The sequence below is a fragment of the Zootoca vivipara genome, chromosome Z1 (assembly GCF_965207765.1).
Source record: "Zootoca vivipara chromosome Z1, rZooViv2.hap1.1, whole genome shotgun sequence".
Lineage (NCBI taxonomy): Eukaryota > Metazoa > Chordata > Lepidosauria > Squamata > Lacertidae > Zootoca > Zootoca vivipara.
Window position 1 is genome coordinate 56,958,575 of NC_142583.1, and position 12,778 is coordinate 56,971,352.

At 41.8% G+C, this 12,778-nt stretch overlaps 1 protein-coding gene across 2 annotated transcripts in view; it reads right to left on the bottom strand.

Moving 5' to 3' along the window:
- The window catches only part of BMPR1B (bone morphogenetic protein receptor type 1B), a 213,555-nt gene that overhangs the window by 18,584 nt on the left and 182,193 nt on the right, over positions 1-12,778 (bottom strand). For both annotated transcript variants that reach the window (XM_035112925.3, XM_088660495.1), the window contains 2 exons: positions 5,764-5,866; positions 4,165-4,267 (listed from right to left, as the gene is read on the bottom strand). In XM_035112925.3, the coding sequence (XP_034968816.1) occupies positions 4,165-4,267; positions 5,764-5,866 (206 nt within the window). The remainder of the gene's footprint in view (positions 1-4,164; positions 4,268-5,763; positions 5,867-12,778) is intronic.

A 12,778-nucleotide genomic window follows, 5' to 3' on the forward strand; every position in this document is an offset into this window, starting at 1 on the left:
GTAAGGGGGACGGGAAACTGAGAATCCGCCAGGGAGATCACTTGTCGCTATGAAGGAAGAGGCTGCTACCGGGGGCAAGCCAGGCAGGGAAGCAAACACTCCGTTTTCATTGCTAATCAGGCCTATACTTTTGCACGCCATTTATCTCCAATGCACACGGCTTGTAATAGTTGTAAACATGCTCCAGTCTGTCTGCAAAGGGATAAGGAAAGCTTGAAGATGAGAGAAGGGTACCGCACAGCTGAGAATAGGGGTGGTTTGTGCCTGGCAACACAAACCTGATTTTCAGATCCGAGGTCAATAAGGCCTCGTCTGCACCATACACTTACAGCACTATTAGAACACTTTTGACAGTCCACACCATCTAGATCAGGCATCCCCAAACTGTAGCCCTCCAGATGTTTTGGCCTACAACTCCCATGATCCCTAGCTAAGAGGACCAGTGGTTGGGGAAGATGGGAATTGTAGTCCAAAACATCTGGAGGGCCGAAGTTTGGGGATGCCTGATCTAGAGGGCACGGCGTTGGTTAGCCCTGCTGTAGACTGTATGCATTGTATGTACACATATACTCAGCTTGGCCAGTCATACTTCTAATCACGCTAAGCAGCTGTAGAAAACTGGAGAGGGCTTGAGAAGGACTTGGGAGTGAATCCTTCCTTTTTTTTTTTACTTGCGAGATGTTGGTGGGGCAAGCCCCAGCAATAGGAATAGGAGCTTCCCTCTTGCAATTCCTATTCGACTTCCTGGTGTACTGCGAGCCCTTTGCTACATCTTCCCGCAGGTTCACAATGCACACAGGGCTGACCGCAGCAGCAGCAGCAGCAGCAGCAACCTGGGGCCAAGACTGTGGGATGCAGTACACATATCAAACCCCATCCTTTCCTCAGTCATCACTGCCCAGCTCATTCAATCACCAGCTATAGAGACTGCGAGCCAGACATGGTGGCACCAACACTTCTGCTTATAAGGGCGTTAAATCAGTAAAGACGGATCTCTCCTCTCATCTCCCTGCAGTCTGCCTTTTCATTGGGGTTTCCAGTAATATATTTTTTATTGTTTAAAATGGCAATGTTATATTGGGATCTGATTATTTTTCCTGCTTTCTTAATAAGCAGACTGCCTGCCCAGCACAGGGTCTTCTTGTACCCATCAGGATGTTTTTATTTTATTTGCTGGGCATGGAAGCTATTCAGAATAGTGAGCAGTGAGCGTAGCTGAATTGTTGTTGTGTGTTTATATTCCTTCCTGCATGCTAAGACTTTCCTTGCTCTCAGGACGGGTTAGCTTTAACTCCTCATTCTGAAATGTCCAAGTCCACAGAACTCCTTTGTTCCTTTCATTTTTTATTTTATTTTTTGAAAACTATCCTTTCCCTTTCTAGCACATTCAAGGCATAGAAAAGCACTCTTGGTGAACAATGTCCCCGCTTTTGCTGACATCACCTCTGTGCCTGGGTTAATTTGTAGTTCAACCACCTCTGACCTACAGCTGGAAGACCTCCTTAGACCTTAGCATCCCCTGAGATATGACCCTAGTCATACGACTCCTGAATCAGAAGCAACATCTATTCTGTTTTTCACATGCCCACAGAAAGACACTTGTGTTAGAAAATAGCTTTTGGTAAGGTAGTTTCCAAAATAAGGAAGAGGGTGACAATGAGATTTTCTTTGTATGTTCTCTTGGACAGTCGCCTGTCTTGAATTTATGCAGAAATGAGCCAAAACCACTACTGGCTTTTGTTAACATCAGTAGCAGTGCTGAAAGTATCCTCTTTATGGCAATTTGTCAACATTCCTTGAGAAATTGGGCATGTATTAATTTAAGTTACAATCCTAACCATTTCTGCTCCAACCAAGGGGGAAATTTGGTGTTTCTAGTTAGTTGCAGGTCCCTTCTGGATTCTATCCGGAGGAGCCAATCCCTTGGATGACACTTCTTCAAGGTCAAAGTAGAGCTCAGTTCTGGGAAATATTAATAGCCTAAAACAGCTTGACAAGCTGCTTTCCAGAGTTGTTTATCACCCAATTCCATATATTACAGGGCAGGAAAATGCTCAATAGGCGTAGTAGCAATTTCTTAAATATACTTTAACTGAGCACAGGCTGCTATTGCCTTAACTGTTGGCCACCTGGGTTCTCTACAAAAAAAGAGATGCTGATACTCTTGATCAGGTATAGGCAAGCCTGGCTCTCCAGATGTTTTGGAACTACAACTCCCATGATCACTGACCACTGGCCCTGTTAGCTAGAGATCATGGGAGTTGTAGTTCCAAAACATCTGGAGAGCCAAGGTTGCTTATGCCTGCTCTTGATGGTAGAGAATATACCTTCTGGGAAAAATATTCTGCACAGCTTCCAAAACTTTAATGGAGTTCTAATCAGAGCCCTAAATTTCAACACCTTGGAGTGTTTGGATAAACATTTTGCTACCAAATATCTTTAGGGCAGCTTCAACCAGTTGCCTTCCCTTATTGCAATAGAACTTTATCAATGCCTCTATGGTTTTATGCGCTTTGCCTCCATATGACACTTCCATCTCCTAAGCATTCCTATTGGTGCCAGAGGTCATGCTTCAATCTTGATAGATGTCATTTAATTGTTTAGCTACTGAATTTGATGGGGACTTAAGAAACCTCAGACCTACCCACATCTTTAGGTGATTCTATACCATCACCAACGTCTTTGGTGGAAGGTCCTAACTGCAGGGACCTACAGTTAAGTATTCCTGTCTCCACTAATCCGATCGGTGTACAGTGGTACCTCTACTTACGAATTTAATGTGTTCCAAACACACATTTGTAAGTTGAAAAAAATTGTAAGTTGAATCCCATAAGAATGCATTGGGAGAAAAAATTCGTAAGTAGAAGCAACCCTATCTAAAAATTCGTAAGTAGAAAAAATCCTATCTAAACCGCATCCAAGATGGCGGACGGAGCTCCATTCATAAGTAGAGTTATTCGTAAGTAGAGGTACCACTGTACCTGTTATAGCACTCGAACCAGAAACATCATTTTCCAACGCTGTCTGCTCAGAAGTAAGTCCCACTGAATTCAATGGGGATTACTCCCAGATAAGAGGGGTTAAAACTGCAGCCTTACTTAGCCCTCACATATGTCACTGTGCAGCCAAATCTGATTGGCTATGAAGCATCGTGACATCAACCCGTTTGCTGAATGATTCCTGATTGGGTAGATGATGAATACAGGTGAGCCAGAAGGGAGGAAGAAGCAGCATTGCTGGGGGCAGGGAGGCATGACTCTCAAAACAGTTCTAATGCAGCAACTTAAGCAACAAGAACTTAAGAGCCATGCTGGATCAAACCAAAGGCCTATCTAGTCCAGATGCATGTGGAAAGTTCAGATGCAGGGTATGAGGTCTGTAGCACTCTCCTGCTGTTGTTTTGCAGCAACTGGAATTCAGAGCCATACTTCCTCTGATCCTAGAGGTAGCATACAAAGGTCATGACAAATTGCCATTGATATCCTTATCTTCCATGGAGTCATCCAATCCCATTTTGAACCCACTGAAGTTGGTGGCCATCACCACATCTTTAAGATGAAAATTCTATGATTCAATTAATGTGTTGCTGCATGAAGAAGTACATTCTTAAGCCCTGAATCTTCCACCATTCATCTTCATTACATGGGCCCTGGCTTCTAGTTTTATGCAAGACAGAGAGAGTGTGAGAGAGAGAGAAACACCACACATTGCTATCTATCTATCTATCAAGTTAATGGGGAAAAGGCCCCAAATAGGATTTTTTAAGAGATAAAATTTTCACACAGTTGACAGTGTTTTCATGGGGAAATGTCTACTTCAAGGTTAAAAAAAAAGCTTCAATCAGAATTAGAAAATGGATTCTGCTTTGAGAAACTCAAATCCAAGCCCATTAACCGATAAAATAACTGGATAAAAACAAATATTGTCTTTTTAGGATGTATAATGGAATGATATTTTTTTTCTTGACTCTGAAGCATCAACAAATCTTTTTTCCATCGGAAACCCATCGTAGAAATGTTTTAGCTGGATGAGCAAGCAGTGCACCCAGAATGCTTACACTGCAAATGTTGCCACTGGCACCGAAAATGTCATCTGCAGTTTTTGTTTTCTAGAAAGAAAAGAAATATGCAGATTGGAAATTACAAGATTTGCCTCTTCCGTTACCTCCTTTTATCAGTGGTGGCAGCGTAGGGTGAAGATCTTTGTTACAGTAATCCTGATCTGTGCAGCATTCAATTAATCTTCTCGGTTGGGACAGTGGTGTGTCCTGTAACAGATAATAGTGATGAGCAACTTTGTCCACATCCAAAAGGCATTAGAAAAGCTGGAAGCTGTCAGATGTGAAAAACCATTCATGTGCTAACCCCTTGATGTGCTTTTAAAAAACCTAGATGACAATTCCTTTTAAACTATATAACAATCTAGACCTAGATACAGTTTAATAAATAGGTGTAGTTTTTGCCATTTCATTTTTCAATGGAGGGCAAAGCTTACATCTGGGTTCTCAATATTTAGAGAAAGCAATGGTACAGTACTTCTAGGCTCAGACAACTTCAGAATATAAGTGGGGGAAATACATTATTGAATGCCTACAGAAAAAGCCCTGCACAAGGAAAACGAGTATGTAAGGGACAATAGCTGTAGCCTCCTCCTCCTCTCTCTGCTAGCTTTCTATGTTCACAGAAGGTGTTGCTGTTGTTTTTCAAGTGAACAAGAATTCAAATATACTGTTTTTCACCTGAAATGGTACACGACTGTGTGGGTTTTCTGAACATGTAGAGTGCTTCTGAGCCTAATGCCGAAGGGGGCTTTACATGACGGGGGACAACATAGGTCTGTATCCAGTCCTGCAAACTACAGTATTAGCATCTAGAATACCCCCCTTCATTTTTCTTAGAGCAATCAGTATGCAGGAAGTTGTCACAGGGTGGCAATATGGGAACACAGAGGTAGGGACAAATGTCTTGATGACCTGAAAATTGTCTGACCTGGTACAATGGCAGCATTCTATGTCATGGAGAAAGGGGGCTGGGAGCAGGAAACTCCTGTATACAAACCAGCATGCAGTGTAAGGAGGGTGGATGCAAAGGCTAAATGAGTCAGGCTCACCCCGATTACATTTCATACTTCACCTTCATTTAAAGCATTAAGGCAGCAGTCCTGAATGAACATCTTACTAGGGAGTAAGCCTCTCTTAATACAGTGGGCTTACTTCTGAGTAAACATGCATACGGTTGTGCACTAAATATTGCACCTGAGCTCTTGAGGTGGGCATTTAAATAAGTAGCACAAAAACATTATGAGCCCATTCTTAAACACTGCATCTCAAAGCATCTCAAACACTGCATCACCATTGCTTGTGATAGGACTCTACTTCCAAGAAAGATGGTATCATCTTGCAAAATGAGGATTACTGCTGGGCTTTCTGATCTGTTGACTTGCTCTGGTGACTTCCGCTTGCCTGTGTTATGGACCACTGGGAAGACTTACAACGATATTCACAGCCTGACCTACATTCTTATCCCCTGGAGAAGGAAGGCAACAGACTATATATCTCCATTCCTAACTATCTGTAAGGTTAGGGTACCAGCACGGTGCCCTGCAGGTGCTTCACTGCAACTCCCATCATCAATGAGCACTAGCTGAGGCTGATGGAAGCTGCAGTCCAACAACATCTGAAGGGCACATTGGTTACCCCTGACCTAAGCTGACTCCCAGCTAAAACTATCAAAAGACCAAATCTAGTTCAGAATATATTCTTACCCGGCACTGGAAGTCAGAACCCTCTAACCCGATACAGCCTGTGGTGAAAGTCTGCCCTCCAGCGTCTTCATCTTCTACCATGGCAAAACAGAAGCCATCAGTACTGAATGTGGGGAAAGAAAAGAAACAAAATGTACTTGATCAGAAATTTATTATTATTATTAGCTTCCTGTATCTTGGTTGCAATTCAAAGGTTACCCTGCTATGAACATCATTGAAATGAAATCAGCCCAAGCTTTCTTAAGATTTAAATGGTGTGCTGCAAGGTACATGCTATAAAGAAAGCCATTATTTGTGGTCACCACTAACATTTCCTGAGACCTCTGGAATACTCAAGAGGACCTTGAGGGTATATGGATGTGTGGGTGTCACAGTCGGGGATTTTGGACGAGGCAGAAGCAGCAAGCAATACTTCTGCTATTTCTGTCTGCTCCAAAGCCCAGTACAACATGTGATCATTTGATGAAGTGCTATCAAAGGCCACTTTGATCAACTCCTTTGTGGAGAGGCTGCAGAATGAGAGAAGGAATGGCATGGCAGGTCCCTACATGTGCCAGAGGACCTGGGCAAAGGCATTTTCTTATTGCGATGACCTTTGGAGCAGGCAGAAGTTTTCTAGAGCATTACCGCTTCCTTTGGGACATCTGCCTGGCCCCATTGCTGGTTATTTTTAGATGGGAAGAAAATGTGTGTGATTTCCCCCCCAGAAACATTTTGCGGAGTAACATCTTTTAAACATATATTTCTGCTGCTATTGCTTTTGTCTCATTATGATGTCCTTTTGGTATTGTTGCAGTTCTCATGTTCTATTGTTTTTTATTTCTATTTTAAGTTGCCTTAAATATTTTACAGGGAACATATTTTGAGAATAAATATTAAGGAAATAAATGCACCTCGACCTGCTCCAAAATGCAGCCACACATCTTTCTTTCTCTCTATCTATCTCTGCAATTTAGAGGAGAGGAGAAGCAATCCCTTGTGTTCTTCATGTTGTGAGCAGCAAGATTTGTGGAGGTCTGATTATGCTAGGCATTTCAAGCATACATATTAATTACTGGGACACAGTGGCATATAAATCAATAAAATAAAATGTAGGTCCAGAATGGCTAATATTAAGGGCTTTCACACACTGCATTCAAGAGTATACTCTGTGCCCCTGTGGACATAGCTGTACAGATCAACAAGTGTAGACTCTTTACATATGTAGATACAGCTTTTACCTGTGGTCTCTGTAATATGTCAACAAACCTTTTCTGTGTTTTAATTGCTGTAACCCTTCCTGGTACCTTGGAGTAAAGGGCAGGCAATAAATTGTAGTAGTAATATTAGCAGCAGTACTAGTAATAATAACAATGCACCCACAAGGACAGTTGTATCCAAATCCTGTGCCATTTATTCCGAAGGAAATTCTATTAAGTCAAATTGAACAACCACCTGGAAAGGACAACCACCGGAACTGAACAACCACCCGGTGCATAGGATTGCAGTTTTAATGGGTGTGTTGATGATGATACATTACTGAAGGGTGGAAATATAAAGGTTAGTGCTTGGTTTTTTAAAAATAATGTCACCCCTAGCTACATTTTAGGGATGCCTGTTTTCTGAGTTTCCTCCTGAAAAGATTATCCTCCTTCTTCAAGGTAATACCATACTTCAGTTGCTGTTCTTGAGCCATAAAAATAAAGCATTCCTTGTGTTTACTACAATATTGGTAGTTTCTTAATCTTAAGCTTCCACATCTCCTCTTGCAGGAACGGCGACTAGGAGAGCAGCTGGCGCATTGAAAGCAGATGATGATGTTAAATTTTTGAATTATGGGGTGCGGGGGGAGAAGCATCTTATTGGTATGTTCACAGATGACGTTGCACTATTTGTTTCTGATCCTGAAACCTCATTACCTGCTGTTATGGACCAACTTGCTATATATGGCAAGATATCTGGGTTCACTGTTAACTTCATCAAATCTTAAGATCCATTCCGATACACACACCCCATCAAACCTACAATAGCATTGGCACAAGACAACTGGCCTGAAACTCTGTAAAACCAACTTTAAATACCAGGGAGTGAATATACCTAAGAATCTAAACCAGTGGGATAATACAAACTCAGACTAATCAAAAGTCCTTTACAGCTCCAGCTGCTGTTTTTATTTCTTTTCTGTACAACTACTAAGTTCTGTTTTGGGTATGTTTCGTCACTTGAAATTAAAAATCAAATTTTAAAACCCAGAAATGTGAAGCCAAAAATGGGAGAGAGGGGGGAGTCGGGGAAGTGGGAGAGCAGCTGGGGAAACCTCAATCAGCTACGTCCAAGGATGGGCAAAATCTCTGTATAACCAGATTCCCAAGACTGATACCTTAAATATTTGAATCCTGAAAACTTAAGCTACACACACACACCATACATTTAAAGCACATTTGTACCCACCAAAGAGGACTGTAGTTTGTTGTAAATAAATAAATAAATAATATATTATTTATACCCTGCCCATCTGGCTGGGTTTCCCCAGCCACTCTGAACAGCTTCCAACAACAGGTAGGTAGCCGTGTTGGTCTGAGTCGAAGCAAAATAAAAAAAATTCCTTCAGTAGCACCTTAAAGACCAACTAAGTTTTTATTTTGGTATGAGCTTTTGTGTGCATGCACACTTCTTCAGATACCAGGTAGCCGTGTTGGTCTGAGTCGAAGCAAAATAAAAAAATTCCTTCAGTAGCACCTTAAAGACCAACTAAGTTTTTATTTTGGTATGAGCTATCGTGTGCATGCACACTTCTTCAGATACCAAAATAAAAACTTAGTTGGTCTTTAAGGTGCTACTGAAGGAATTTTTTTATTTAGCTTCCAACAAAAGAGTAAAATACATTAAAACATCAATCATTAAAAACTTCCCTAAACAGGGCTGCCTTCCGATTTCTTCTAAACATCAGAGAGTTGTTAATTTCTTTGACATCTGATGGGAGGGTGTTCCACAGTTCTGTTAAGAGTGTTGGGAACTGTAGCTCCGTGAGATGTATACCATCATTCCCAGGATCCTTTTCTTTTTGGGGGGAGGTGTTTTTAAATGTATGGGTGTGTGTGTTTTGGTACAACTGACCTTTTCTGAAACATTAGCGATTTATGTAGCGCAAAGAAGTAGGCAGTTCCTAATTACTCCTACTGTGCTCTAATGCAATGTATTTGGGTAATTCGAGTAAGACAATTGTCCTTCTGGGTACCAACCATTATGACTTCATTGCTCAAGCTCAGGAAAAGAATGATAGGAAGCACTGCCAAGAAGAGACGGAAAGGCATCCATTAGGTTGGGATATTATATTATGTTACATTTTGTTTAATTGCATGGTACCATTCATCCATATCAACGAGCAAGGATAATTGAGGGATACAGCAAAAAACAATGGATAGCAATTAACTTCTTTTAAAAAACAATGAATGACACAATCAACTAATGGTTGCCAATGAAGTTTTGACAATGAGCTTCTCCAAGAGGAGAGAGATAAGGACTTTCACAATACAGTGGTGCCTTGGTTTAAGAACAGCACTGTTTACGAATGATTCGGTTTACGAACTCTGCAAAACCAGAAGTAGTGTCCAGGTTTGTGAACTTTACCTCGGTCTAAGAACAGAATCCGAACGGTAGAAGGGCATAGGCGGCGGGAGGCCTCATTAGGGAAAGTGTGCCTCGGTTTAAGAACGGACCTCCAGAACAGATAAAAGTTTGCAAACCGAGGCACCATTGTATCGGAAGAAGAAACAGGAGTAGGTAATCAGGTTTCACACAGATGCCCTAGACTACAATTTCGTCAGCTTCACCCATCATGGTCAATATTTAGGGGTGATGAGATCTATGCTGCAGAACACTTGAAGGGCACCAGACTGTCAGCCTCTGAAGCAGCGCAGAGAGGGGAACAAATGCTGGGCAGAAATCCACCAATGATAAACATCTCTGAACGGCAGTGATATTAATGCAGATAAAGTCAGGCAGGAACTTTGAATCATAGAACTGTAGAGTAGGAAGGGATCCTGTGAGTCATCTAGTCCAACCCCCTGCAATACAGGAATCTCAACTAAAGCACCCATGGCAGGTGGCCATCCAACCTCTGCTTAAAAACCTCTAGTGAAGGTGAGCCCACCACCTCTCGTGGGAGTCTGATCCACTGTCAAACAGCTCTTACTGACCAAAGGTTTTGCATAATGTTTAGTCGGAATCTCATTTCTTGTAACTTAAAGCCACTGACTTGGGTCCTACCCTCCGGAGCAGGAGAGAACAAACTTGCTCCATCTTCCTGACAGCCCTTGAGATATCTGACAATGGCTATCATATCTCCTCTCCACCTCATCTTTTCCAACGCACAGTCTTCACAGAAAAGCTCTATTCCGATGGTATGAGTGCCATGACAACTGGTAGATTCTTATCTGCTGCAGCCTTCATCTGCCTTCACAGCCACTGTAACATACTGCTTGTTATCTTCTGCACGTTCTGCTGTTGAGGACTTCTTGGATCATTCTTTGTCTAGCTTCTCCCCCTTGACCTTACCACGTTGGGTGACCCTATTGGGAGTACAAGACTTCTGGGAGCTTCGCTCACAAGGATCATAGGAACGTACAACAAGCCCACTCACCACGACAAGGTGATGATCCAGCGAGTGAGCTAGGATATGCAACCAGGATGAGACAGGAGGGGGTGAGGGATATGAGGTCATTCTCAAATCATGGTTTATAGGACTGTTATATCTAAACTGCCTGATCGTCAAATAAAAAAATGCCCACACTTTTTTTTAGCTTCAAGAGAGCAAGTGGGGAAGAGACAAAATATAAACATGTTACTTAAACCTCAACCCATATTTTGCATCATGTTCTATTACAGTGCAGCTTTGGGCTGAGATAATTAAGAAAGCAGAGGTTTGGTGTGTCATGTTTCTCAGCCGAGAGTGAATTTTTACAGCCAAGGAAAACACCTGAAAAAAATGTGGTTTGTAACGGAAATGCTGAGAGTCGTTGCTGACAAAGATGCTTTTAATTAAAGATTGCCCAGTCCAAGGAGCTGATCTTAATGCAGACCTTTACTAAATGTCAAAAGAAAAGGAAGTGGGCCAGCCACTTTGCAGCTGTTTAAGCAGATGTCTTTACTGGAGAAAGGCCCACTTTTTGTACAAGTCACAGCACCTTAATTACTAAATTTGGTCAAAGGACGCCTTTTCCCAGCCCAGATATTCAAACAGAATCTCAGGAGGAATTTCCCCTAACATACTTATACTAGCCATGATGGCTATGTCCAACTTCAAATTTCAGAGGCAGCATGCCTCTGAATATCAGTTACTGGGAATCTTGAATCATAGAGCTGGAAGGGTTCATGAGGATCATCTAGTCTAGCCCCCTGCAATTCAGGAATCTTTTGCCCAATGAGGGGTTCAAACCGACAAGTGATGTTACGCTAAGGTCCTGATTGCACTTTCTAATAGGAATCTGGTTGACAAGGAAGGACTAGATGGATGTTTGACCTGGTCAGACATGGGTCTTCTCATGTTCTCACTATTCACACATTCATGTAAATGAATTAGGATCTTTGGCCAGCCATTTTAATGGTTATTTTGTATTGTTTTATGGTGTTTTGAGTTTTATTGTGCTTCGATATACCATTGTGCACCATCTTAATATTTGATGTAAGGTGACAGTATATATTTTACAAATTTGCCCTCGAATGTTTGAACCAGCTCTCAGTTTCAAGTACTTATGAACCAATGCTGTAATTCAGAAATCCTCTACTCTACAATATTTTACACTACCTTAATTTGCAAAATACTTACAGATAGATATCAGGATGGAGAGAGTATGAATATTTCTTCTACACAGCTGTGCATTCAGGATATGAAGTTGATAGTTTGGATCTGGAATTACACATTCTTTAAACCAGGGGTGAGAAATGTGGTCCTTCAGATGTCGTTAGACTACAGCTTTCATCTTGGCTTGAGTTCAAGAGAGTTGAGAGTCCAACAACATCTGGATGGCCACAAGTTCCCCACTCTTACTTTCCACCATTCTTAAATTAGGTCTTATGGTTCAGTTTTCCTTGTTCCTTAGATGAAGAACCTTTCGTCAGACCAGGCACTTTTGACCTGACTATACCTCTTACATATTGATGTATCAGTAAATTCAATGTGTATAAGCTGGATGTGTATAAGATCTAACAAGGGAATCCTAACCACATCTACTCAGAAGTAAGTTCTATTGAACTCACTGGGGTCTTACTCCCAGGTAAGCAGGATCAGAACTGCAACCTAAACCACTCCCGCTCGTAGGTTATATTGTTGCTGTTGTTGTTTATAAACATAACATTCACATCCATTATTCAACCCACTTTCATGGTGGGCTTGCCCACACCTAATTGAGATTGCAAATCCATCAAGGAATGTAGACTGCTGAATGTCAGCTGCCAGTGATATCAGTTGGATATATACAACATCTCTTACAAACCTATACGATTCACATTTTGGGTGGGGGTAATGTCAGAGTAATCCAGCTGCTGAACCCATGAAACCAAGTAAGAATGTGCTAAGCGGCCAACATCTTTCTTCAGCTGTGTGGGCAACCACATTATATATTGAAGCCTATGGGCATTTAAGAAAGCACACTGAGTCAAAGGTTAGTTGCTCTGTATGCAAAAACAAAAAACCCTATCTGACTCAGTTCCTCTGCTTAACATAGCCTGTCCTTTTATCCCTGGTGGTTAATGTAGGTGCCAGTGAACTAATGTAGGTAGAGCCAGCTGACAAATTCACACCTGTTGCGGAACTTTTAGGCGTACCCGGTTTGGTTTTTTATCCTGGTGGAAAACTCCAAAGTGTTCAGGCTATGCTGGGGCTTACAAAACAGAAACAAAAAACAAAAACTTGGAGTGGGACACAAGGAAGGAGCCACAGGGTTATCCCTGTATGCTCAGGCTGCTGTTGAATGCCTCTAGCAGACACCTCCTTCCTCCCATGCTGGAGCCAACTTGAAGGAGAGAAGAGTGGATG